The 27,514-nt window shown below is 43.8% G+C and overlaps 8 protein-coding genes across 8 annotated transcripts; 3 read left to right on the top strand and 5 right to left on the bottom strand.

Moving 5' to 3' along the window:
* Positions 1-243: 243 nt before the first annotated feature.
* EAE98_001973 (uncharacterized protein) lies at positions 244-834 on the bottom strand (the record flags this gene model as incomplete). The annotated part of the gene is made up of 1 exon (XM_038949592.1): positions 244-834. One exon carries the CDS (start codon positions 832-834, stop codon positions 244-246), a length of 591 nt encoding a protein of 196 aa, XP_038814577.1.
* Positions 835-2,453: 1,619 nt separating this feature from the next.
* EAE98_001972 (uncharacterized protein) lies at positions 2,454-6,972 on the bottom strand (the record flags this gene model as incomplete). Its single annotated transcript, XM_038949591.1, has 3 exons — positions 2,454-2,960; positions 3,011-3,192; positions 3,246-6,972. The coding sequence occupies 3 exons, from the start codon at positions 6,970-6,972 to the stop codon at positions 2,454-2,456; spliced, it is 4,416 nt and encodes a 1,471-aa protein (XP_038814576.1).
* A 1,743-nt stretch (positions 6,973-8,715) lies between these two features.
* On the top strand, positions 8,716-9,773 carry EAE98_001971 (uncharacterized protein). Its single transcript, XM_038949590.1, has 2 exons — positions 8,716-9,039; positions 9,096-9,773. The coding sequence occupies exons 1-2, from the start codon at positions 8,914-8,916 to the stop codon at positions 9,720-9,722; spliced, it is 753 nt and encodes a 250-aa protein (XP_038814575.1). The 5' UTR covers positions 8,716-8,913; the 3' UTR covers positions 9,723-9,773.
* A 26-nt stretch (positions 9,774-9,799) lies between these two features.
* Positions 9,800-10,759, bottom strand: EAE98_001970 (uncharacterized protein; the record flags this gene model as incomplete). The annotated part of the gene is made up of 2 exons (XM_038949589.1): positions 9,800-10,197; positions 10,255-10,759. 2 exons carry the CDS (start codon positions 10,757-10,759, stop codon positions 9,800-9,802), a joined length of 903 nt encoding a protein of 300 aa, XP_038814574.1.
* Positions 10,760-11,078: 319 nt separating this feature from the next.
* Positions 11,079-12,608, top strand: EAE98_001969 (uncharacterized protein; the record flags this gene model as incomplete). Its single annotated transcript, XM_038949588.1, has 6 exons — positions 11,079-11,099; positions 11,153-11,173; positions 11,229-12,040; positions 12,230-12,338; positions 12,407-12,527; positions 12,589-12,608. The coding sequence occupies 6 exons, from the start codon at positions 11,079-11,081 to the stop codon at positions 12,606-12,608; spliced, it is 1,104 nt and encodes a 367-aa protein (XP_038814573.1).
* Positions 12,609-14,168: 1,560 nt separating this feature from the next.
* Positions 14,169-14,411, bottom strand: EAE98_001968 (uncharacterized protein; the record flags this gene model as incomplete). The annotated part of the gene is made up of 1 exon (XM_038949587.1): positions 14,169-14,411. The coding sequence occupies one exon, from the start codon at positions 14,409-14,411 to the stop codon at positions 14,169-14,171; it is 243 nt and encodes an 80-aa protein (XP_038814572.1).
* A 4,678-nt stretch (positions 14,412-19,089) lies between these two features.
* Positions 19,090-20,997, top strand: EAE98_001967 (uncharacterized protein; the record flags this gene model as incomplete). Its single annotated transcript, XM_038949586.1, has 3 exons — positions 19,090-19,582; positions 19,635-19,656; positions 19,710-20,997. The coding sequence occupies 3 exons, from the start codon at positions 19,090-19,092 to the stop codon at positions 20,995-20,997; spliced, it is 1,803 nt and encodes a 600-aa protein (XP_038814571.1).
* Positions 20,998-22,328: 1,331 nt separating this feature from the next.
* On the bottom strand, positions 22,329-25,151 carry EAE98_001966 (uncharacterized protein; the record flags this gene model as incomplete). Its single annotated transcript, XM_038949585.1, has 3 exons — positions 22,329-22,782; positions 23,768-24,596; positions 24,647-25,151. The coding sequence occupies 3 exons, from the start codon at positions 25,149-25,151 to the stop codon at positions 22,329-22,331; spliced, it is 1,788 nt and encodes a 595-aa protein (XP_038814570.1).
* Between the last annotated feature and the right edge of the window lie 2,363 nt (positions 25,152-27,514).

The following is a 27,514-nucleotide window of genomic DNA, read 5'->3' as shown; positions in this document are numbered from 1 at the left end:
TTCCTTTGCATAGGTCTCACCTCGCAGATGTATCTAATCTTACGCTCTTCAACCACTAATGACTCTCGAGATCGTACTCACATCTGATTCATCTCCGCCAGTAGAAGGTGTCTGCGAAAGATGTACGTCTGCTTGTCGCCGATGATTCGTTTCAGGTACGCATAATCTATCGCTATTATAACATCGGATGAACTCAGGCTACTGACATAGTTAACGGTCTATTCTTGCTTTAGGTTTCCCCTATCATTGTACATATGCAGTAACCACACGTGGAACGTACTTTTGATCTTCTGTCATCCCTTCTTTAACGGTCGTCTCGTTTGATATCTCTGTCATCGCCTTTATATCTTCCGAGCATCTTCGCAATCGGGTTTTCTCCCCCATCAATTGGTCATATTCCTCTGCTATACTACTAATCCTCTTCTGGATATTTTCAAGTTCATCATGAATCTTAAGACTTTTATCCTGGAATCCTATTTCTAATAGGTGCTGACCATCCTTGTTGGCTACCTTTGTACCTGGTGTCCTCTTACCTGGACTGCGATCTCGAATACTCTGGCTGTTCCGTATCTCGAGGCTTTGCGATGTAGTTGACTGTTGTTTACAACTGTCTTCAACGTCATCCGATGATTGAACGGACGCAAAAACAAAAGAAAGCCCCGTAAGAGTTTGATTCACAGGAAAGACTTCCCTTCGAATGGGTAGTTGAGTGTAAATTGGTGGTCGAGCGACAATAGGAAATATTGATGGCAGAGTGCATGAACCTGTCGGGCCTTTCAAGATACTTCTAATTGATGGTAGTTTAATGGCATCCTTCGAGGGAGAAGAAGTCATTTTTGAATGGGGTCGATTCGCCGAAATAGATGTTCCCTTTACTAAGTATGTATTTAGTTTTACCATGTAGTTGCTACGTTCCTACACGTTTATAAGCTGCGGACAGCCACCAACTCGAAAGGTCACCATCCCCTTCATCCTACCTACCACGAAACGAAGAAGGAGCCACCAGTTACGAAACCCACACGCCAAGTCCTGAAACTCCACGTCAAATCTTACAAACAATAAACAGACTACAGTAGGGCGTTGATTCTAGTTTACGGAGTATGAAACATAAGTTGCTGCGGCATAGGATGATGGTTAGATGATGGTATTCTCAGGACGAGTACGAGTGTAATATAAAACAATCACTTTGGAGGAGCGAAGGGAACATGCGGTCCTCTACAGTTGGTAACTTTCACACAATGGATAGGTAGATCTGGAATTCAAATCTTGGATTCTATAGACCAAATACCTCTCTGTAATGCTAATCGTACACCTGCATCTTAACCCTTACTCCCTTTTTGCTACACTTACAACTTTCCCTTCATCATTCATCATTCACCATCCACTCTTCCCTCTCGCTATTCACACTCTGCTCTTCTTACACACCTGTTATTTGCATGCGCCTACTCCTCGTCTACTCTTATCACTCTCCCTCTCCCTCTCCCTCCTCCTCTTTCAAAACCATCTCTCCTAGCTATCTAGCTTCTCAAACCTTGGAAGTCAACGCAATCTTTTTGTAACACCTACTTATCTACCTAGCTATCTAGTTACAACAACGACACAACAACGACACAACGATACAACGCAATCATGAAATCGCTATTCCGATATTCAAATATCCCAATATTTCATTCAAAAGTTTGCACGAACACCTCCTACCTACGTAGTACGTAGTACTCCAAATAGTTAAACGAAACAAACGCATAATCTTATCTTCTGATGATGCAAGTGCGTTTTGGGGGGTGTATACATGCACAGTGTGTCTCTCCTGGTAACAGTACCGTCAAATATCCATATTACAGAAGACTTCGCGTTCAAAAGTTTGCGCGATATTGCTTGTTGATCAATATATACCTAGCGGTATGTAAAAACTCTTCTACAACTTCATCTTTCGCAATCTAGAAAGTTTGAGGGGGCGATAATCAAAGCTCATGAAAGATTTTTTTAGATGGAGTTATATAACTTTTTTCATTACTATCTATACATGACGTTTGTCCTCACCCGAGTCAAGTATCTTTGCCGGCCAACGTGTTTGACTCTTCTGCCTCCCCAGTCCCCCCTTCGAACGAGAAGTCGGGGATGTCTTTAGGATAAAGACATCTTGACGAGTATGTTTGAACCGTTCCTTTCGTTCTCACGTCGTTTGGATGCATGATTGAGATTGGATTTGGAATCGGATTAGGGCCGGGTATGAAGGGTGTTCATTTCATCTGGTCTCTCGATAGTTTGAGATTCGAATCTGTATATGTACAGTATTATGTTCTGATGGAGAAAATATGACGTGATGTTTCTTTTCCCAGAAAAGAATATCTACAGACTTGCCCATCCTGGGAAGAAACTTCTTATACAGCGATTATATAACAATTACGATGGAACATATGTTAGTGCGTGCCTTGTATCAGTGACGATATTCCTCAATCCAATATATCGACTTCTTGCATTACGGTTCCGTTAGAAAGAGGAAAGGTTCCGTTTGAAAGATCTGTGGTTTGGCTGATCGTGATTGGGCCCGAAATAGATTCTTGAATCAGACCATCTTCGTTGAGCGATCTAGATCGATCGGAGTGTGGTGGGGTGATACCATCATGTTCATCACGTTCGCGCTGTTCCCAAAGCATTTGCGTTCTGGCCAAAGCCAATGCAAGTAATTCCTTCTCGTTTGAATTTTCTCGTCTTGATACTTTGGGTTCTGGAAAAGGTTTCGTGCTTGTTTTGGTTTCGATTTTTGTATGTGTGACTAAGGTTCCACTGATGTAGATTTGAGGCTCAGGCCAGAATGGTTGGCTCGGATCATGATCTGAGTCTTGCTCATATCTGTTGACCGGAGTGGCGCCTAAGGGGACAAGTTCTTGGTATTCGATGGCTATTTGACTATCTCGTAGGTGAGGAAAATTAGGCACCACATACATGAACTCCGATACCTACAATGATGTGAGCAAGCTAACCAATTTCAGAAATGCAGAACACGTACCTTTACGAAGAAAAGATCAAGCCCAAGGAACAGAGGCTTAGCGTCTTCTGCCAGGTGCGCACGTTCATCAGAAGGAACGAGGATATTTGGCTTGAAAGGATCACGAGAATATTTTGCGTGTGCACGGGGCCATATAGCTTCCTTGGCATCCATCTCTAATGGAATACGTTCCCATGCCGTATCTATCACAGCAAGTCAATACAATTTCTTTACTCGTTCACTTCCCTGTACTCACATCTTGATAACTCGAGGTCTTTCTCTCCTAGCAATAACGCAACATCAGTGTTGAGCATCCACTGCTCTCGCGCACTGGGGCTGCCTATTGCTTCTGGTCTGATGGTATCATATCGATATCCTTGTACGATTCGGAATTTGGGCAAAGAAGCAATTTTGAGTGTCTCGGCTTGCGGGAGTTGATCAAAGACTCGAAGGAGAAGTGGAAGTTTTGATAGTCTTTGTTCTTCCTTTTCTCGCGCCTGTCTCGCTTTCTCAGACCGTTCTCGCTCTTGCGCAGCGGCTCGGGTTTGTTCCAATTTCTCCCGCTCTATCCTTTTCTGATCGTCGTATATTCGCCTTTGTTCTGCTTTGTCGCGTTCTTCCTGGGCATGTCGTGATTTTCGGTCCTCTTCTTCCTGTGCTCGCTTAGCAGCTTCCTCAATGGCTAGCTTCTCCTGAGCCTCTTCGGCTTCTCGAGCTTCTTTTGCCTCCTTTGCTTCTTTCTCCCGCGCTTCTCTCTCCTTTGCCTCTTTCTCTGTTGCTTCCCTTGCTTCCTTCTCTTTTGCTTCCCTTGCTTCCTTCTCCTTTGCTTCTCGAGCTTCCTCCGCTGCTTTCGCTTCACGAGCTTCTTTGGCCTGCTGCTTGACTTCTCGAGCTTCCCGAGCTTCCCTGGCCAGTTTCACCTGCTTCTTGCGTTCCAGATCGATCAGGTTTGAGAGCTCGGGTTTTTTGGCTGCTTGGATTTCGTCGTTCTCTTTGTCGAAACATGTCTCATTTTCCCCAGTGGATTTTGACGAAGATCTTGATGTGTTCTCTCTGGTAATTTTTGAAGCCCATTTGTTCTGAGATGTTGTATCAAGATTGGGTGCTGGCTGGTCAGTACACGAATTTGATGTATTTTGGTCTGTGATAATATGCTTTGAAAGTCCCTCTACTTTCTGGCGCTTAGATGGAGCACCATCAGTCTCCGTGGGAACCATTGTATCAAGTGTACCTGTGCGAGGTGGCGTTGTGCTCTTGCGTTGTCGTTTTATCGGACTCTTATCATTACGAATAGAAGCTAGTCGGTCTTTAGAATCATCTCGTTTTGTACCTTTAGCTTTGTCATGCTTTTCGCTTTTATCCGAAGCCATCTCGACGATGAAAGGTTTTGAGACCTGGTCTTCATTTGCAAGTTCTGTTGTTTGCGCAATGACTGTGGTTTTCTGTTTGCCATCTTTGCTCTTCGACTCTTCTACCTGGTCTCGATCTTGGACAGATACGGTAGAAATATTTGATGCAATACTTCCACGCCCTTGTTTATCTCGTTCCCCTCTCAAGTCCTTACCAGAGACAAGCTTACGCCGTGGTTTCGGAGGCTCGTTTTCAGATGACATCACCGCAGCATCAGCTTCTGTAACCTTCGAAGCTTGCAATTTTTTCTTAGGAGGACCTAAAGGAGTGCTTTCTGTGTCTGAAGTCGAATGCGAAGCGTTGCTTTCCTCTTTTCTTGGACGGCCTGGACCTCTTCTTGCCTGGTTCTGTGTGATAAGGCCCGGATGAAGGGAGTCGCTGCTTGGGCGACGTGACAATCCTACTTCTAAACTCCTCATCGATTTTGAAGGACTCCTCTTCCGTGATGGTGAAGATCGATCACGGGTAGTCCTTACTGGCCTTCTAGAATCGCGGCCGCGATCAGAGTCTCGATGAAGTTTGGGGGAGCGGGATTTGGAGGGCGAAGTTTTGGCTGGCTTCGAATATGAGTTGAAAGCATCTTTGAGTGTTTCAACAACTGAGTCATAGTTGGGACTGCCCCTCTCTCTTTCCTGCGCATGTTCATAGTAAGTCTTATCCTTCAAGCGCCTGGTCGGGTCAAAGTCTCCTGAAAGCAAGCACTTAACCACGTCAATATGACCTTTATGAATAGCACAAAGCATTGGTGTAGACCATCGAAATTCTACACCTCTTAGAGGCTCAGGATCGCAGTCGTAGTTACCAAGGCCAAGTAGTAGATCGACAGCAAATTTGTCGCCAGCTTTTGCCGCGATCAGAAGAGATGTTGGATCCTTCCCCTTCTTTTGATTGACGTCTAGCCAATTATAGATGTTTGGGTGATCGCCGTTTCGACAGGCTTCCCGAAGCATTTCAGCATTATTATGATCTCGATATAAATCTCGGTGTGTGGTTCTATACGACCGTGCTCGCAGGCCGTTCGATATACCAGGATGCTCAGAGGTAGGGCTGTGATGAGGACTATTTCTTGAATAGGAGTCATGATCTGCATTTTCTCCCGTTGTTTGTTCGCTCAGGACAGTATCTTCATGGTACTTAGACTTGGCATCTTCAATGAGCTGCTGCATCTCTTTCCTCGTTTTTCTGGTATTTTCCTCGTCCTCAGGAACACTAACATAAGCTGCTGCTAGATCACTAGGCTCATCACCTCCAGCCTTCTTTGCCTTACGTGGGTCAGCCCCATACTCTAAAAGGAGTCTCACAACTTCAACATGACCATTGTCAATGGCATCATGAAGTGGTGTGTCGCCAAGGTCATTGACTACATCAACATTACAATCCTTGCTCAAGAGGAATTCGACAATTTTATCGTAGCCTACAAGACTTGCGCCATGCAGTGGCGTGTTCAACGCATTATCTGCTTGATTTAGGTCTTCAGGGTGCTTGTTGAATTCCTCCATCACTCCTGCAAGATTATTCTTACGAACAAACTGGAATAACATGGTTGCGCCAGAACTATCGAGGTGTTTTTTCTTCTTTTGGGGGACAGTCACTGGCGTAGCAAGATCTCTGATGGTAGAAGCTGTACGTTGCCGGGGTCGAGAGCTACGAGGGTGTGAGCGTCCGCTAGCAGAAGAGTCATCGGATTGGTACTCGGTAGATAGAAGAGGAGGCGGTATTCGTCCTTTACGGTGGCCTGAATTATGGATCGATTTCGAGGGAAACTGAGTAGAGTGACCGCGTTTGTGAGAACGTCCATGGTGGGGAGACTCTGATCGTTCCTTCCTGACACCTAAAGTATTCTCCATGCTGATGTTCAGTGAGGGTATGTTTCCTTTCCTTTGCATATTGTTCAAGGCAGAATTTCGAAGTCGCTCTAATTTTCGATCTTCGTGGTCGACATGATCTTCGTCCGAGTCCGATGGGTTCTGTTTATTCCGCGGAGAAGCTCTTTCAACGGGTGTAGCCTTATCGGCGCTCTCTAAATTCGATAATGGTGGCGACGATGATTCGTCAGATCTCAATTCTGGCCCAGTAGATTTTGGAAGAGATGAATGCCGTTTGTTTTGTAGACTGGATAATCTCCCATTACCAGACTGAGATTTACTTGGCTCAGAAGGGTCGATCTTAAGACGCTTGCGCCTTCCTAGATGATTTTCGTTATGAGAAAGTGCTTCCAGTGATAAGGTTTCGCGTTTCCTAGACTCGGACGGCTTTCGAATATCTTCCTCGTCACTATTGTCCTCATGCTTGATCGATTTTCGAGTTTTCGAGGGCGAGTGGCCATTTTTGCCTTCCAGGACGATTGTTTCTGCTTCTGAATCACTCTTCACATCAGTATCCTCAGGGGGTGCATCGGGCATATCCACATCCCTCGAAGTCTCGGAATCGGTCACAGTCTCTTGTCTTCCGGAAAGCGTCGGACTTTTGATGATATTCGTGGCGTTGTTGACTTTGTCTTTTCGATCAATAAGGCTGGTGGTCGAGTCACCATGTTTTGTAGCCGTTGCTCCCTCATGATTGTGAGTGCCCATAACATCTAGACTGTGTTTCGCTGTATCCTGCGGATCATCCTGGCTTGTATTATGAGTAGACACTTTGATCGTGAATGGTTTTCGGGACAAGGAGGAGCATCCGAGTCCTTCAAACTGATGGATGTATTAGTGAGATGCGCCGGTTAAATTGGTTTGTTGAAGTTGGAAACCCGAATGGCGAACGGATTATATCATTAAATTCGTAATGTAATCGTGGATCGTGAAAATCTTGAATTTGGAAGTAAGAGAGAAAGTATGTGTACGGATAAGTGTAAATTTTGAGGATTGGTTGAAGAAGAATTGTTCCCAAGGAGCTAAGTAGTATTTGGGTGTGGTTTTGTTAAATGGGAGGAATCGAGTTACCAGATAGAATTGAATTACTTCCACTTACGCTTAGTCAGGACAAGCGCTAGACTAGGTATACGGAATACGGAACCCCACTCAGGCACTAAGCACAAAACACTGAATAAGGAACTTTCATGAACGAGCTTATCCTGTCTGATCCTGTCTATTCTGTCCATCCTGTCTATCGTGTCTATCATAGGACAATACGCATTGTCCTAAATGGTTCCATGACAGCAGGACAACAATAGAACGAGATTCGAGGCAAAACAAAGCAAAACAAAGCAAAAACTACACGGGTCGCTATACTCGATTCATGAATGCCTACATACCTGGGTATGGATGGATGGATGGATGGATGGATGGACGGATGTATGTATGGCTGGATGGATGGTAAATACCCAGCCATACACTTGACACTTGTTCCTCGAATCCCCTTTTTGATGCTTAAGGTACTAGGGAGGGAGATAACTAATCATACCCACCGTCTCGATCTCCAATCCAGAATCATACAGCAGATGAGTGAGGTGAGAGCATGAGAAAAGGATCTGTATACGACGAGGCTTACAGAACAATTACATTTTCAACAAATCTGCCGGTGCGGAGTAGAGTGATCTATTTATATCATACAGTACTTTGCCACAGAAGTTCTTTTCGCTTCAGATAGGTGAACGTAGAGGCGAACTTAGATTGACAGTAGAGAAGTCTAACTGAAGTCCAACTGAAGTCTAACTGAAGTCTAACTGAAGTCTAGCTGAAGTACCATTGAGGTCTAATTGAGGTCCAATTCAAACTACAGTATCATCGTATTCTTATCTACAAAGTACTCCGTACAGTACCGGTACAATAATGTAGAGAAAACTAACGACTAAACTTCGCCAAAGTCGAATGCCTATGCCATTATTCCAACCAAACAAAGGAGTACAACGCATCAACTGACCTACTTTTCTTTTTTTCTTAGCTTGTATCAGATCATCCCGAGGTCCTTACCTAAACTCTTTCTAGAGAGTCCTAACTCCTAATGAGTTCTAACGAACACTTCTTTAAAACTCAAAGTGCTTGTATGGATATCACTTAGCGAGCCTCGAGCCTAGGTAGTAGAGAAGTGAATGATTAAATCTTCGAGGACTTGGAAGTCTCGAGGAAGTCAGAAAGTCTACCGTATTCGCCTTTACGTACTACCTACCTTGGCTCCTTGGCTCCGTATTATTAGTATTCGTACTTTATTAGTGCTTTCTCATCGCTTTGCTTCACCTTCTGCTAGTTAAAAATAAATCTATCAATGGCCCTCTTTTTTCCCCACAATCTAGACTTGCCTTCGTCAACACGTGATCAAAGCATGATTTTTAAGAGGGAGAGCACGTGAAGATAACCAGGATGGCCTAACGAAAAGCTACCAGGTAAGGCTGGGCCGCTCACTATCTTTCGGCATCGAGAAGATACTTGTGTGCATATTATTCTTTCACCCCCTCTCTTATAACTTCATCTTGGACCCAATCTCTTCACCAGATCTTTTCTCCTTCAAACTTCACACACACTCTCACATTATCACCCCGAGATAGTTTAATTATACTTCTCAAAGGTACATATTCATCCAACATGGACATTCTACAACTAGCCATACCAACATCTCTTGATGAAGCCCGAATCAAGACCCTCCCTTCCAAAGCTTTTTACATTCCTAATTTTCTTACGGAGGAGGAAGAACAAATATTATTGCAGAAAGTAGGTCGATTCTGGGCTCATTCGAGATGTGATATTTGACATTTTGATTCCCACAGATTGCCACAGCCCCAAAACCACGATGGAAGCATTTAACTCATCGTCGTCTTCAGACATGGCCCTCTGATTTGACCAAGAATACTCTATTGGATGCGCCTCTGCCCAAATGGCTAACAGATCCCGTTGTCTCTCGACTTCTCTCCTTACCTATCTCGCACGAAACTGGAACACGTCATATTTTTAGTGATAGTCCCCATGAGCGTCCGAATCATGTCCTAATCAATGAATATCTGCCAAAGCAGGGAATTATGCCACATAAAGATGGAGCCGCCTATCATCCAGTCGTCTGCACTGTAAGCTTAGGCGCAAGCCTGTGCTTGGATATCTATGGAGACAAAGACGATGGAACAAGAGAAGAGCAGCCAAGGTGGAGAATTTTCCAGGAGCCAAGGAGTTTGTTGATCACAACAGATGAATTATATACAAATTACTACCATGGAATATCCGAGACGGAAGCAGAAATTGACCTAAATTCCACAACAGTCGCAAACTGGGATCTCTTGCGGTCTAAAGATGAAATTATTGATGGTAGATATGAAAGACAGGAGCGAACTAGCCTTACGTATCGGGACGTACTCAAGGTATCGAAATTAGGTTCAAAGTTAGGGATATTCGGCAAACGCTGAGAGACCTAATCTTACAATATGGTATCGATTTCCGTTTCTGCTTCCAACTATCTAAACCAAACTCTGAAGAGAGCATTTTAGTATAAATATGGTATCATTCTCCATCTACCCTTTACACTATCTACACCAAACTTTGTGGCATACCATTTCCTTGTTGAATCTGCAGTCACTCCAAGGTTTGATATTACAAAACACAACCCTGCCAATATGGTTCTGTTCAGGAACTGTCCCTGAGGCGCGGCTGCAATGGCAACTGCAATATACAGCAAGCATTCGCTGGTGTAATGAGGGCAAACGATGTGGCGAAAGAATGGGTTCGAGGGAAGAGTATACTTCTTCAAGCTTGCCAAGTGCTTGTGGCACTCATGCTGACAGACAGATGCAATCACAAATAGAGGTACTGCCACACAAGTCTTCAAAGAGGGCTGTGAGATGTCTATCGAACCTAGTGGATTTGTGGTCGCATCAAGTATGGCTTAGGTAGTTAGTCACTAATGGAAAGAATTACGAGATTACAATTCATATCACTCACCAATGCCTTCAATCCAAACCGAAATTCCCATGAACAAATAATACGCAATTCCAATAGCCCAAAGCCCAATCCACATCTTCGACTGGGAAGGTTTAGTGAGCGTAAGACTCTCATACACTCTCCGGCTACCCTGTAGAGCCATGAGTGTCCATGCCAAAGTTACCTGATTGACCGTCATTGATTTTGTCGCATCTTGTTGAGAGTACGAGGCAAGTAATCTGAAAGCAGGTCCACGTGTGATAATTTGAAACGCCCAGAAAATGGAAGAGGCCACGGAGACGATATAGTAGTGAGTGAACCATGTATGGGGAACCTGTATAGAGCCAACGTATTCGAATAAACGCGTAGTCTTGCTATGGGGGGATGTGCTTTTCTCAGGATTTGGTGTGAACCCTCGACTGCCATAGTTCATGACATGCTGTCGGAATGAAGGTATCAGAGTTCCACCTAAATCTACTGTGGTCCCCAAAATGAAGAAGGCTGCACAGATAGTTCGAGGATCCATAATCCTTATGATGAATCGCAATAAAATGATTTTCTGACAAGACCTTCAAGGATCCCCGGTGAGTGAGTGGCACATCAGTTGAATTGGAAACCTTGCCAATTGGGGAATTCGAAGAATATTATGCCTGAGGTTGAAACTATGCGATCATAGAAATAATTTTTGATGCAGAACCCCACAATGAAATTCACATCATCTTCAATTCCAAAATTTAAGATCCAGCTTGAGGGAAATCGCAACCTATTCTTTCCGCCAAAAACTCTCCCCAGCAATACATATCTTTAGATAAGATATCTGGATCTGACCAGAAAAATCCGCAATCATGTCGACCACCGCTGATAAGGTATACTCCCTCGTCCACGACCTTCCTTTCCCAATGCTAATACCCCGCCACAGATCAAACAAATTGAGGATGAGGTATACTCCCAGGACGTGATCAATTCGCCGTCGATAGATCCTAACGAAATGATAGATGTCCAAAACCCAAAAGAACAAGGCGACGAGTTTCCATCTTGGTCAACTTAAAGCAAAGCTCGCTAAACTCAAGAGAGAATTGTTGACCCCTACGTCAAGTGGTGGAGGAGCAGGTGTAGGGTTCGATGTAGCACGTACAGGTGTCGCCAGTGTTGGATTTATAGGTTTTCCATCGGTGGGAAAAAGTACATTGATGAGCAAACTTACCGGACAACATTCAGAGGCCGCCGCATACGAATTCACAACCTTAACGACAGTACCTGGTCAAATTTTATACAATGGAGCAAAGATCCAAATTCTGGATCTTCCCGGTATTATTCAAGGAGCCAAGGATGGAAAGGGTAGAGGTCGACAAGTCATTGCGGTAGCAAAGACGTGCCATTTGATTTTCATTGTATTGGATGTCAATAAGCCCCTGACAGATAAGAAAATCATCGAAGATGAATTGGAAGGCTTTGGAATTAGAATCAACAAGTCACCACCAAATATTGTGTTTAAGAAGAAGGACAAGGGCGGAATCAATATCACCAATACTGTCCCAATGACGCATATCGACCACGATGAGATCAAGGCTGTCATGAACGAGTACAAAATTTCATCCGCAGATATCGCCATTCGTTGCGACGCCACTATCGACGATCTGATAGACGTACTAGAGGCCAAGGGACGAAGTTATATTCCTGTCATTTATGCATTGAACAAAATCGATGCTATCTCGATAGAGGAACTTGATTTGCTTTACAGAATTCCTAACGCATGTCCTATCTCTTCCGAGCATGGGTGGAACGTCGACGAACTGTTAGAACAGATGTAAGTTTATGATTTGAGAACTTTTTTATGGAATTTTGCCTTGGGAGCTTTGAAAAATTCAATTGAATGGGCGGCGTTCTGAGGCTATAATCGACTTGCTCAAGAGAAGATGCAAGGCGTTCACCAGGAGCTAGCAGATTTCTGTGGTTGCCAAAATTACCTGAAAACCTGATGCTAACTCTTGAACAGGTGGGAGAAACTAAACCTTGTCAGAGTTTATACAAAGCCCAAAGGAAAATTGCCTGATTACACAGCACCAGTAGTGTTACGTTCCACGAGGTGCACAGTTGAAGATTTTGTAAGTGGCTATTTTCATGATTCCGAGAATCGCGTAGCACAGCATCAAGTGACTAACGGTGATCAAAGTGTAACGCTATCCATAAAACTATTGTGGACGATTTCCGCGTGGCTATTGTTTATGGAAAATCAGTCAAGCATCAACCTCAGCGTGTAGGTCTCAGTCACGAATTAGCAGATGAAGATATTAGTAAGTTTTCACATATCGATTAGGCAGTTGTCATGAAAATTCGAGCTAATCCATCATGCAGTTACCATTGTCAAACGATAAAAAACATGCAGAATAGAACGATACGGTGTAACGACCAAGGATCTTCCGGTGGTACGAACAGCGCGGAGAAGGACGATGGACGTTGAAGAAGCCAAGGATTTCGGAAGTTAGAGGAGGGGATGGGCTGATATGGTCTTAATGGCAGTGCTCGTCGGGAGTCAATGGCGTCATGTTAAGGTACAGACACTTGCGGGCCTTTGGGTTACTGGACTCTGGAAGAGATAAGAGGTGATTGCTAGTTACAGTACTAGCAGTTGCCCGTAGATTCGTACTCACGGATTGGCGCCCCTGCTCATTTTAGTATGAGAAGGCTACGAAGGTCGATATGAGGAAGACATAGATGAATATCCAAAAGAGATTTTTTTACCCCTCAATATACTTGAATTGACAGGACAGGGTTCTGAATACAGATAGATATTGTTTTATATTGGCATTTATACATGTGATACAATGCGCTGCTTGTGGGATTCAGTTATCAACTTTGATAGTGGCGAAACTTTTGAATGGATGGATGGATGGATGGATGGATGGATGGGTCCATCAATCAATGATCTTCAGGTAGGCGCTACGAAGATGTGATGAATGATATCTCGGGATTCCATGGGCCTGGGCCAGTTTATGCGCGTGGGGACGCTTGGATCAGATGATGGGACTTGGATTTGAATGCTCGGGTTTTGCTTGATTGGGATGAGATGTTTGGATGTGTGTGCGGATGAGATGGTTGAGGATCGGGTGTGGCAAGTGTTTGTTTGTTTGTTTGTTTGGGTGAAGTTGCTAATTAGGTGAGGGGGGTTGAGGATGAGGCAATAGTGATGATATGGTATGTACGGTATGGGGCATTGGGGGTTGGAACGAAATGCTATGTTATCAGTTGCCCGATGGGATGGGAGAGTGATGGAGTGATGGAGTGGGAGATAGATGAGATGCCTAGTTGATTCATGGGTGTCGGCGTTAAGGTGACGAGGGGTTACTGCGAGTGTGAGTTGGATTGGGATTGGGATTGGGATTGGGATTGGGATTGGGATTGGGATTGGGATTTGGCCGAGATGGAGTGGCATATTCCGCGGAGGGAGGGATATCTCGAGTGCCTGGAATGGGGAAGAACTAGGTAGGTATTGTATGAGGGATATTACTCGTTGGGATTTGAGTCACGGGTGAGAGATGGATGGAGGGATGAATTCATGAAGGAGAGGGTATTCAACTTGTATAGTAAGGAGTTCGAATGAGTGTTGAGTCCTGGACATATACCTCTGTAGATGCAGAAAAATGATAAATTCTCTCCTCGCTCGGAGTTAGCAAAGCGTCTATCTCATTGTGGTTTTCTTTCAACTCCCGATCCGATGGATCTAGATTCTCAATCCTAGATCGCCGGGTATAGATAGATAGATAGATAGATAGATAGGGACCGGAGCGTCACAAAAATCCGCAATGGTTCGTGCAACATCATGTCATATCGCATCATATCATGTCAAAGCTAGGTACCTATCTATAATCGTGGCTGCACAGACATCTTTCCTTCTTTCTTTCTTTTTTTGCTTCTTTGCTTCTTTCTTTCTCTATCTATCCATCCCACCCATCATCATCATCATCATCATCATCATCATCATCATCGTCATGAATCATGATATTCGCAACCTCGACTAAGCCTAGCGGTCCAACCCGGTTCTCCGTCATGTCCGTACCTGAGTGCTGACTCCTGACACCTGGGCGATCAAGCTGTGCGTTCCTGAAAAATTCGGCGCTTCGGGTAACCGTTTTTCGTAAGGTTGATCGCGTTCGCCTGTGCTTTTTGCTTGCATACATGATTGGGATGTTTCTTCGGCGGCTACACAGGCGTTTTAAGCGGTCGATGGACTCCGCTGTGGGAACTTTGGCTCTTTGGGGGATTTTTGCATGCTTGGGGGATGTGATTGGTTGGAATGGATGATGGATGGGATTATGGGATTTGATTGATGTGAAATGGAAGAATTGGGAAGAATTCGATGATCGACGCAGGCTTGGGGGGAGGGGAGGGTTTGTAGAATCGGATGAGATGAGATGAGATGAGATGAGGTGGACGGGATTGAAGATTAGTTCTACAGTATGTACGATAGGTATCAATGGAAAGAAGAAAAGTTCAGATAAGAGCTTTCGAGAAGGTTTATTGAAATGAAAATGGATGTCAATTTCGAATGGGAAAAGTTTGTAATATGATATTTCGCCCAAACCTTGATGTCGATGTTCATTGAGCCAGTCAGGTCAGTCTAGATGCTCAAGTTGAGCAGAGCAGATGAGGATCATTTCCCCGCGATGTCGATAAGATTGTCTCAATTGCCGCCGACGAGAGAAAAACGTGGATGTAGGTTTAGCTTTAGGTACCAGGTATATACGTAGATAGGATGTCTTTGAGCATGTATCATGATGTATGTTTTACCGCTGTAAGCTAGCAAAGAGGTCTAAGCAGAGACAGGGAACGAGCTGAGGATGATTTGAAATGAAGTTGTCACCTCGTGATAGAGGATCTGCAAAAGTCCCGAGGTTGAAGTTGGGAATGGTGTTTCTAGGTTCCTTCACCGCTGTTGAGCAGAGAGATGTGTATGTTGCAGCCAAGACGTAGGTTGGAAATGGGGACGTGGACGCGTTTATTTTTGCTTTTGGTTAAACCCCCCTCTCCCCTTCGTTGTTATGTAAAGAGTTTGTTTCATGTGGTGAATGCGCCACGGATGTACTGCTGTCTTTCTGTGACTTGGATGAATCAAGAAGTTGAGAGTGTACATTTGTAAGTGATCGCGAGCGGTGCCTCACGGCCGCTGATACAAGCTGCTCTCCCTTGATGAAACGTAAAGTAAGGCTCCCTTGAGATCGTCGCTGAAGAATTAAATACACAGAGAATGAAATAAAATAAAATAAAATAAAATAAATCAAAATAAATCAAAATAAACCAAAATCGGAAAGAATTATGAAAATGAATGAAGTTGCAAGGAATAATTGCAAATGGATTGGAATGAATAGTGGGCCATTAGGATTTCACCCGGAGTTTTTGACACGAAAGTGTAAGGTTAGACCAATGATTCAGAACGTGGATGATGCACAAAGATGGGGAGCCCAACTTCAGATGCGAGGTTCCTCCACATTCGGGGGTTTCGGTTAGGTTGATGGCACGGTTTGATATGAATGATGAAGACGGGAGGATGGATGGATTGGAATGGTGTTTGTTCGGTTGTATGTAACTTGTCAGTGATGGATGGTTAATAGTCATTCATGCTTTGGGCGGGGAGCGGAACGGAGAAGAGGAGAAGCGGCACATGTATGCCTAAACACTGTCGACAATTACAAATTCCATCTGCTCAAAAGAGAACTTCGCGAGATATAATGCCATGGCGGAGTACGGATTCAAGGGGACGGACACACAGTGGGGTATTAAGATTTCCAAACATAAACCCCCCTGGTCGGTAGGTACCGATGCAGCCGAAGCGATTCTAGCTAGGAGATCGAATTTGGGAATTTGATACGATTTCGGAGTTCGCGAGCAGAGCAGACGCGAGGCGAGATGGAATGGAAATCATGGGGTGAGATGGAAGAAGACGGTCATGGCCATGGCTGTATCCTGTTACCTGTGCCTGTGTCTGTTATGTGAGGTGGGTTACTCAGGGGCAATGCACGCTACAAATGCAGTACATGAAATGGGTTGCACCTACGAGCGCCCTGAACTAGAGCCGAGTGAATGAAGCCTTGCCATTATGCTGAAGTGCAGGAGGTTGCTGGTGGTTGCAGCAGATATCTGTAGCTCCCAACCATACAAATATAGTACTTTGATACCAACAGTTGGAAACTTGGGACGAAGGATGGATGGTACCTGTACTTCAATGGCCCCCAAGATCAAGAAATGAGGCGAGGTTGTCTTGGTCAAGAGGGAGCAATGCGAAACGATGAAGTCAATGCCATGCAATATCTCGATTGGGGTCCAAAACCTGGGACCAGAATAAACATAGAGTTTACTAACTTTGCTTACGGTAAGTAAGGTACGGATCGATTCATTTCTGCAACGATCCTCTTTTCCACCACGAGGGTTGGTTGTAGCTTCTACACCATGGTAACTTACGGCAACGAAACGTTCGGATTCCATGTAGGTAAGGTTCGTCTAATAAGGGTGGCTTGACTAGGTTTCGAATTTTGGCTAATATGATACATGACAACTTTTGGTATAGAAGGGATCAGTTTGTTACTTGTTTAGGGAATAGGTGGAAGTTGCTCCGAACTTGAATGAGCTCTGATTGCTGGCTGGTTTTTCCGAAATCCTTGTACCGCCGGTACACCTGTTGCACCATCAAAATTCGATATCAAAATGCAGAAAAGACAAACTTTTGGCGAGACGAGACGATGAAGGGGCTTTTGAGATGATTGTTCTTCCAAGTTGTTATCAACATCATTATCCGAGCCGAACCTGACCTAGAGACTCGACAAAAAAGAAAATCAATCATTATTAACTGAATCTGAGCAATGGGTAGCATTTGAAACGATATGATATAATATGATATGATAATGGATGATTTAATTGTCCTTACTGCGGCAACTAGCTCGAGCTAACAAGTAATCCCCAGTCCTAAGATCATTTGACGGATTTACCTCATCTTTTTACTTCCGGGGCGTACCGTTTGATTAACTTGGTTATCAGACCAGAAGCTAGAAGCAAATTCAAATATCTAGTAGGTTCATCTCAACGTTTCATTCGTTAATAGCTCCATATCCTGGTTATCATCTACGATATCCAGCAAAACTTTAGACCTTGAGTAGTTTAGTCGATTCCCCATTTGACTCAGCTGAAATGAGATGCGATTTGACATTTAACCCATTGGGAAGATAATCATCTGGATGTACCCTACAAAAACCTGGAAAAGCCTCAACTGCTCAATCTTTTGGAGAAAGCGGATGAGAGTGGACCTTGACACGACGATATATTTTTACTGAATAAAGCTTCAGAAAGGTCAATCTGATCGAAATTAGATACTTGTCCTCTCCACTCTTCACATTGAACTTCCTGAGCTCCCCGAATCTTCCGTTCGAAGACCTTGAGGTTCTCTCTACTCTGTAGATATGTTTCGATGTTCGGCGATTCCTTCAGCTAGCTCCCATTATACGACCAGCAATTATTGCATTACTTGAGCTACCCGTGGACTCTTTTGAACAGATATGTACACAGATGATTAGATGATTAGATGATTAGATCCGCTTCTCATCTGGTGGACTTCTCTCCCAAGCAATCATTTGGTCAAAGCAACAAATCAGGTAAGTCTTCAAGTCTTACTTCGTACTTTCCCTGTACCTGAACCTTACTAAACCATATTTAAACCCTACCAAAATCAATGATCAATTCGAATCCTTGCAAATGACTTCTTTTGAATCTTTTCAAACGAATGGCTTTTCCTTTTTTCTTTGAGCTATCTGGTCTATCTTGCTGTCTGCCTGCGGTTCTTCTGAATGTCTACACCAAAGTCCATCCATCCCCCTTTCGATTCGTTCTCTTGTCCTCTCTTTTCTTTTTACCCTTGCTAATCCCATTCTCCAAGCTCGCTCATTCGTCGTTGCTCCAAGATTGACTCCTTGCCATTGCTTTCCACGCTCCCATGCTTGACAAAGTTATTAGAAGTAGTCTTTAACCTAGTATGGTAGTAAAGCAAGCAAACCTAGCATCTATTCTCCTTGGTCCAATTGGTCCCCACCATTAATATATTCAGTTCCCAAGTACTCCCTCTTCCTGCTGCTGCGGAACCTTTACCTTGCAAAATTTCCATGAACCGACCACTACTTACTACCACAAACTCCAAAAAGTCTAGGTTTACCTCCTACTCATACTAGAACGTCCCATCCATCCATCATACCTACATACATCATACATACATACCTACATACATACACACATACATACATCTTTTTGGGTTGCGCGCCTTCCCCAGCATAATATCCATTGCAGCTTTTCGCATACGCCTCGTGTTTCTTCCCCTCTTCGGCATTGCAGCGAGCATTTTCTAGCATCTTTTTCCCAGCATTTCTTCCTACCCTCCCTGGTCGCATAATAATAATTGTTCATCCGTCTTCTACCCCATCTACCGCAGACCACCACCACCATCCCCAAAATCGACCACCACCACCACCACCACACTTAGAAGTGCATGTTTCCTTTAGCTGCGCGCGTCTAGCATTAGTTCAAACAAATCTCAAAATATTCTCGCATTCGAAACTTCACATCACCTGAAATAAATCAGCCAGACTCAATCCGTTCCTCCTGCAGATTCCGCAGGGTTTATATATTTGACGCTGCCAGGAACCATCCTTCGCTTTGCTTATCATGCATGCAGTATCCCGCTCTTGAGGCTTTCAACGTCCCTGATATTGTATACCTTACGCAAGGTCCTGTACCATTAAACAACTTCAATTGCCTCGGATTTCTGGAATTTAAGGAAACACCTGGGAAACCATTCGTTTAGAGACCATAGATCAAAGAATGCACGAATCTATGATGGCCCATATTGGCATGGACCATGAGCAACACCACAATCCACAAGAAAATGGATACGGCGGTGAAGGTCAATGGCAGGATATGGGCAACAATTACAACTCTTCACAGCATCAATCACCAATCTTTGAAAATAGGATTCAATATGAATATATGAACCAGCATCATCCAATGCCCACTGAGCCTCAGTATCCAAATCCAAGAATGGCCCCGCCGCCGCCGACATATCCCACACATCACCAGCAACTGCTTCCTCTCATCATGCCAAACCATCCCACGTGGCCGAGCATGTTGACAAATCCTGCAAACTCTCAAGCACCACCTGTTGCGATTCCTCCTGCGAACTCTGGTAAACCACCTCCAAAACTACCAACTATCCATGCTACTCCGACTCCAAGGAAGACGCTCACTGATAGTGATCGACGACGGATGTGTCAATATCATGAGGACAATCCTACTGTTAAGCAGACTGAAATTGGAGGTATGACATGACAAGACTCCTTTGATGATTTTCTTGCTAATATTTCTCTTAGCCATGTTTGGTGTTGAACGAAGGTATGATTGACAATTAACATTTGGGTTTTGATCTTAACTAAAAAAGAATGTAGTACTGTCTCTAAAGTTTTACGCCAAAGAGAAAAATATCTTTTCCCTGAAGACCGAAGCTTATCTCCAGTCAAACGAGCTAAAGGAAAGTTCCCTGATATCGAGAGAGCCCTATCGAATTGGGTGCGAAATACCCAAAAGCAGGGGATTCCTCTTACCGATTCTGCGATTAAGGAGAAGGCGAGATTTTTCGCCACTACAGTTGGTAATAATGAGAGTCACCTAAAGACAAATAGTACAACTTGGCTAGAAAAATTCAAGCAAAAGAATGGGATCAGTCATCTCAGACGAAGAGCTTCCGCAGCCGATATTGGTAGTCTTTCCGAACGCATGGCGCTCAACATCGATTCGAGCAGAAGTTCCGGATCACGAACATCTAATGGTGTCTCACCCGCTTCGCCATTACAATCTCCCTTGCTATTAGCATCCGCTAAGAGTAGTGAAGATCTCAGATCTCATCATATGCACGATAGTTTGAACAGCTATTTCGATTTCACCCAAACAGCAAGCTACAAGCAACACTCAAATTCTCACAGCACAGCTTCATTGTCTAGTGCCTTTACCGACAACAATCCATCGTCATTTTCAGGGGGGCCAACTAGTCCCACAACGCCATTTGCATTTTCTCCTGAGGGAAGTACCGGATCTTGGATGCCATCTCAGCAATCTCGGGTAACACAGCATTCGACGAACGGAAATGGAAATTCTAACACTGAAGACAACATCAACCATGGGATGGATCCAAATAATCCTGCTAGCAACTTTCAACGTCCCAGAAGCCAGACTTTCCCCACTTTAGCCATTGATCCTTCGTTCATTGCCTCGCAAGGTAATGATCCTATGACACCAAAGTATAATTTACCGGACACAGCCCCTTCATCAGCCGTCGAATCGCCGGTACATGAATTAGGCCCTCCATTTGGATTGGATTCTGCAATCTCGCCACGGTCTTTACATCATAGCAGCAGTCATAGCTCTTTGGCTCCTCCACCGGCATCACTTACTCCAATTAGCGGATTGCAATCACCTCCACATCTTTCAACACCAAACTCACCTACCCAGGATGATGCACGCCGGGCGCTTGATACTTTACTGAATTTTTTCCAGCAAGCTCCGACTGGATTGGTGGATCAAAATGAGTATCTGACGGTTCTTAAATTGACCGAAAAGTTGCGAATTCAACAGCAGAATCCAGGACCTTTACCAGGCGGCTTGCATCGGATTTCAGAACAGGATGATTGCGAGAATCAACCACAAAACATGAAGATGGAACAGTCTACGGCCTGCTAACAAATAATGAGTTTCATATCTCTTTCATATATACGCTTTAAATCTCTGTACATCATGGCATTTTAAACACACGGTTCCAAACTCGACATTCCCCGGCGTTATTTTCATCACATCTCTCAATTTGTATATGAGCTCTCCCGTCTTCATCTTTTTCCTGCTGTCAGTAACGGTCTTGCACCACCCTCTGCTTTTCTGATCCTCGCGATCGGTCAAAATGAAGGTGTATAATATCTTCCGGCATGGCCAAAATCGGGGATTTAGGAAGGCATTCAAAAAGAAAAAAAATTAGGAACTATCCTCGGATGAAATTTATATACCCAACCAAGCTCACTCGGTTTCCAAGATTTCCTCCTTTACATCTTCGACGCTCACGCGAAATCTTCGGCTCAGTACTCATCTGCTTGCTCTCTCGCGCGTTTAATTCTTTATATATCCTCTTTGGATCTTCTTTCACGCGGGGTTTTTGTTACATATGCGCTCTCATGCCCCTGAAGGGATTTTGCTCATCATACCCCAACAGCACGTTTTCTTTTCTCTTTCCACACACTTTCGGCGGGATTTTTGTATTACTTTTTCGTGTGCTTTTCTTTCACTCGTGTGTGTACGTACCGGAGAATTTGTGGTGGAATAGAAATATTTCGCCTTTTTTGTTCCGAGGTGCAGAGTTCAAATTCCTGGATATGTTTGTTTGTTGGATTTCTCTTGTGCGAAATCATCAAACGGCATGCACGGCTTGTTTTGTTACCTACCTACCTACCTACCTACCTACCTAACTATCTTTTGCTAGTCTATTCACTCACCTTCCTCGCTCTTTGGTGTATTTTTTGTACTTAGGGACTCTTTTTTTTCTTCATCTTCTTCTTCTTCTTCTTCTTCGAGTCGTTCGTTCGTTTATTGTATAGTGCTTGTGTGAACTTGCAGTGAAGTTTTTCCGTAGGTGGAATAGGATAAGAAGACAGATTGGGATGGATGGCATGGGACTCGTTGATCTAATGAGATATATGTGCATGGATGGATGGATGGATGGATGAACGAATTGTTCTCCGAGGACAAGAAGGTCGAGAATTTCTTGTTTACTTTTCGAGCTAGCATCAGACAGACAGATCAAAACATACATGTGGAATGAAATGGGTGGTTAATCTGCTACCTTGATGGACTTTTCAACCTGCAGATACTGATTTTGTAGAACTTTCAATACGAAGGCTGTGAGCAGGAATTGTGTGGTGCATGATTTAAATAATTCAGTATAATTTTTTAATATAAAAAGCATGAATGGGTATCTAAACTCTCAACGCAACGCACGCAAGCTGACAGCTCAAAAATATGTAAACTTAATTCAACCTCTCATCCAATAACTCCTGCACTCCTTTCTCCCCCAGCTCCGGCATTATTCTCATGATAATCATTTCCACAACTCCATATAGCAAATGTTTATTACAATACACATCACCAAAAACATTCAGCACGTCTTCTACTTCCCGAATATGTCTTTCTTCTTTTAACAGTTCGGTTTTCGCTTCGAGATCAAAATCAATAGTATCGGTGCTACTTCCCGAAGAGTATAAAGGAGTGCGACCAAAGTAAATATCTCTCACAGCTATTGGTATCAAACCTAATATAGCCTCTGCACACCTTCGTCGTATTTCGATTGTTTCAGTGGGTGTAGGAGGTATTCTCGCTGGTGCGAGCGTGTTATTGGGGAAGAGTGTTTGGCGAAGGGTGCGGAGAATGGGTGGTAGCAGAGTGGGGTCTAGAATGAGGGTGTGAATTTGGTGGGAGAGAAGTCTGCCATGCTTGTTAGCTTGTGCTTTTGCAATTGCTGAGACATGGGATGATGTGGGCCAGCCTGTAGGGAATTGATTGTGTTGGTGTTGTGTATGAAAAAGAGGAGCCTTGGTGGGATGAATGGATGGGTGATTAAAATTTACAATAGATTGCAGCAAAGAATAGCACTTGATGCATCATTTTAGATAAGATCTTAAGGAATGTGTAACACCAGTGAGGGTTTTTTTTGACAGCCAGACCATCTGAACAAGGGGTTCAAACGCTCGCGGCGAAGTCATCGGATGTTTTGCTCGCCTCGGGCCATGATGCAGATGGGGGCCAAGAAGCGGAGGAACGCGTAAAAATTGCAGATCTTCCAAGTTTTGTAAAAGAAGGAAGCGGCAATTGACTGGTCTGGAAGATGCTTTATGTGGGGAAGGAATCTGCGCAGCAATAATGCGAGGCATAGTAAGATTTCTTTCCTCCCATTGAGCCGGGCGCTTAGGGAAGGTTATCGTAAGGCACGACTCATTTTACGCCCCAGATTTGAAGCACCCACTGCACGAAACGTAATAACAGGGATGAAAAGAATAATCCAATGCGGGCAAGGGGAAGCAATGGATGAATACAAAATCTCTAGGTTCGAACGATGATTGGATTTGTAGATATGACCGCATGATGCCAGGGAGTACACCATTTCGCGAGTAAGTTATCAAATCCATCATGGCGATGTTACATTGCATTTTAGTGGCTTATGGCTAGGCATCTGAAGAGACTCCTCATTCGGCATTCTGCAGTCCCTTGTCATGCATACCGATAACGGGAATTATATCCCTGATGCTGAACGGCCATTATTAAACGACTTCGTTTCTGCAAGCTAACTGGAACGTTTTTGGTCAAGTGACCAAAACTTCATGCGGTGTGATGTATAGATGGTCTGACAGACGCCGGAAATGGATTCTGGAATTCGGAACGAAATGAAAAATGATCAATCATAATAACGTACTTGTCAATCATGCCGTCTGTATCTCCAATTTTTCCAGGGCCGGTAATTGCACCCCATTGAAGAAGAGATAATGTGGCGCTCAGCCATGGCATGCGAGCATCCGTATCTAGCAAAGTAGAGACGCATGACCATAGCTTCATTTTGAGAATAGGGCGCTTGAGTGGTTGAGCTCGAGCCCAAGGTAACGCTTCCGAGTTCTTCGGTGGTTCCGAGTCATCGTTCGGCAACGTAAAGCCAGTAGGTTTCCTCGTGGGAGGAATACGAGACGGCAATGAAGATGAGCTAGCAATAGCAATGAATATAACCCGGACCGCGGCGAACGCCAGAAACAAGTATTGGAGAATTAGCCAAAAATATTTCTGCACCGATTTCCCAACATTCGAAACTTTCGTATTGCCGGCTTTGATATCCAATAAGTTCGGTCTGGTAATTTCGGAATTTGACCTGTCGATTCGAACCTGAGCTTTAGCTTTTGGTAGTCGAGCTTGTATGACTTCTGCAACCCTCATTATACCCTCCCATAATAGCCATGGTTCGCAAGCTTTACCTCCAATACCATTTCCCAGTATCATTTCCGAAAAAATCTGACCAACTAGAGATGTCAAGCAATCATTCTCGAGATCTTCCGTAGGCAGTAGAACGGCTAAAACGCCGTTAACAATCAATTGTCTATATGCAGCTTCATTATTCGACTGGCTCTTGATCGTATCGGGATCTTCATGAAGCGGAACGGGAGACAAAGGCGCAAAAGGCCAGAGCGAATGATATACTTGTCGCGGGTTCACCGAAATTGGTTCTGGGTGTAGAGGGTAATGCGACGTTCTATATACTTTTCATCCATTAGCATTATCGCTTGATGTACCTCATAGGTGACTATACTTTTGACATGTGTATCCAATAAGTCTGGCAGTTCTTCAAACAGCAAGCTCTCCAAGTCCACCTTCCTTAGCCTTTGCTCCAGAGCTCTCGTACAATGTGCAATAATCTTTACCACCTCCTCCACAAACATTTGGTCCGGCGTAATTTTCGCATACCAGGTATGCACAAATTCCCTTATTATAATTGCTATCAATGCGTATAACTGCAAGTCAACCTCATTACTACTTGTTAATGGGGGAAGTATCTCATCGATTGGAGCCGGGGTACTGCGGCCCTTTTCACTAAGATGTGAGCATAATGTGCGACGTATGAACAACAATGTAGACCTGTCGGAGATAGCATCTGCATCTGTAGAGAGTTTTCTGTTGGTGGGGGCCGCTGGAGCATTAGATCGTAATGGAGGATTCGACGTTGCTATTGTTTCTGTAGAGGGAGTGGTCGTGTTCGGGATTGTGTGAGCTTTTGTGCGAGGCTGAAAGGGTGTGCGCACAGGTACGCCTGCCATTGCTTAGAAAAATACGGTTGAATGACCGCGGAATCATGACGAATTGCTAGGCATGATGTTAAGTTTGAGGACGATACTATGTTGCAATGAAGAGGGAGAGGGAGAAGATGAGGCTGTAAGTTTAAGGTGGGTACCTGATGCATCTCCCAGGAGATAATGCGGGCGTGGATAGTGAAGAACCAATAAGATGTCAAGCTCTGTCGTACCCATAATTTACACATCCATCCAACAACAATATCAACATCTCTACTTGAAAATCAAGACACAACCGATTCTTAAAGTCCCATTCTCTTGAATCACTTTCTCCCTTCTCAAACTCATTTCAATGGGTAAGAATCCAACAACCATACTGGGCTGACGCGGAGAACAATTGAAGGTGCAAAGACTAACACGCCAGTCTACCCCTTTCCATCCCAACCACTGCTCAAATACAGTTGTATGGCATGCCTTCATATGCCGTGTCATGACTTTGTCTACCTTTTGTGTTCATTCTCTCATCTTCTTTTGTCAAATATACGGAACAAGTGTTCTGGAGGTCGAAACATTGAAAGACATGAAATGTGTATACCGCACACGCTATCAAGTCTGACTCAAGCGTGCGAACCGAAAGATTGATCTATCGGAGGGGGGGATGTTATGGCAACTGAGCATATACGTCAATAAACTTTCTATCTGAAATAGGTCAGGCGACTTCTGCAGCGAGAAATCATCTTTTAGTTCATGTTAGGAATGTCCTAGGGACACATGTACCTGTCAGTCAAGGCATATCTCTCCCTACTCGCGAGAATAAGTCCAAGTGAACGGGTCGTCTTCTCAAAACAGGCCTGCACTCAAATACAATATGATGCTTGCTTTATGGTCGTTTGTTGTGAATGTGTATCCATGTATCAAATCGTTCATTGCCTTTCGTCTTTGTCAAGTATGCCGATGAACATCATTTTGATTCGAATTAAAACAATTGAATAACACATCCGGCACTTCACGAGTTGTATAATGTCTTTTTCAGCCATGAATACATGAGACGAATTTGCTGGTATTGCACTCTTACCGGCCACTTGGCATGCCCATGTAGTGCGAGTGGCACCCTTAAGCCGTAGCTCAGGCACTCATATACCATCTATTAATGAGATACGAACCGTATCTTCGTGAAAATCCTATCACGATTCAAGCCGATAAACATTCTGTAGCACATGCATTTTGCTTTTAATTAAATTGAATAGTTCTTGATGCATAGCTGATATAATGGTTAAATTTTTTTAACTCATGTTGATACTTGTCTCCTAGTTCTCCTAGTTTTTCTTTAATCGAGTATTCTACAGCAACTTCCAAGTGTAAACCATGTGGTAAAACCTCAAGATTTAGAACAGGAGACGCCATTACCCAAACTTGCTCCTTTGACGAGCTTACAGTAGTCAATGCAATCCATCAACTCGTGGATTTAGTTTAGGTAAGCTTTAGAAACAAAATTTTAACAGAACATTCGCCTCATATAGTCACATATGGCTTGTCATTTGCTTATCTATGGCCAACAGCCGAGCATGAGAAGTTTTCGCTCCCCACTTGTACATAAACGCTCATAAGTATCTCTTTCAAACCCCCTCTTGGTCCTGATTCCGATACCTCAAGACTTTGCATGCTTGAACAGTACTATGAGTGATTCCGCAATTCCTCTCAGTATTTCCGTCGTCTGCTTGAATGTTCGTCTTGTATTCAAGCCTTGTCGAGTTGTCTGAAAGTTTGGTATTGCTACTTCAAAGCCTTCAATGAGCCATCCTATCGTCACCCTAAAACTTTCAACGTGTGAAGCCCTCAAAAGTTAATATTGCACATGTGAAATACTCGATGACAGACCTTATGCTGACAAACACAGAATAGGAATCGTCATTCTATGTCACTGTAGAGGTCATTCATTTTGTCGGGTAATATCTCATTCCGGTCTCAAAGTTAGAGCAAATGGGGGCTTTTGTGTTCTAAAGTGTTCTAAGAGAGTCTTCCAAGCTCTGCAGTGTTCCAGACCGCGTTAGTAGAAATCTGGATGTTATCTGCATACCTTTACAATGTTGTTACAAATCGATTTTTAGTAGCTCCTAGTGCGGCGATCTTTTTGACTAGCCTCTGGTACTTTTGTATAAATAATGAGTCCCCCGCCCACCTTTTATGGATTTCTCTTTCTTCTTCGGCATAGAGTGATACAGTTTTTTCTCTCGTAGGTCTTCTTTTCGACTTCGCGGAGTCGAAAAGAAGACTTACGAGATAAGAATCTGAATCATTTTATGCTCGGCTGGCGAAGACGGAATTCTCTACCTGTACGCGGTGCCGGCTACGAACCTGAATTAATTCACAATTATATTCAGAGCCAGAGA

This window comes from Botrytis deweyae (assembly GCF_014898535.1).
Source record: "Botrytis deweyae strain B1 chromosome Unknown BDEW_003, whole genome shotgun sequence".
NCBI lineage: Eukaryota > Fungi > Ascomycota > Leotiomycetes > Helotiales > Sclerotiniaceae > Botrytis > Botrytis deweyae.
The sequence above is the reverse complement of the archived record's forward strand: the minus strand, read 5'-3'. Positions and strand labels throughout refer to the sequence as shown.

What these genes read in the sequence shown, in the direction of transcription:
- EAE98_001971 (XM_038949590.1), top strand. Translation starts at nt 8,914, where the DNA reads ATGGACATTCTACAACTAGCCATACCAACATCTCTTGATGAAGCCCGA. An exon ending in AACAAATATTATTGCAGAAA is followed by an intron (nt 9,040 to 9,095) that starts GTAGGTCGATTC and finishes TGATTCCCACAG; the next exon opens with ATTGCCACAGCCCCAAAACC.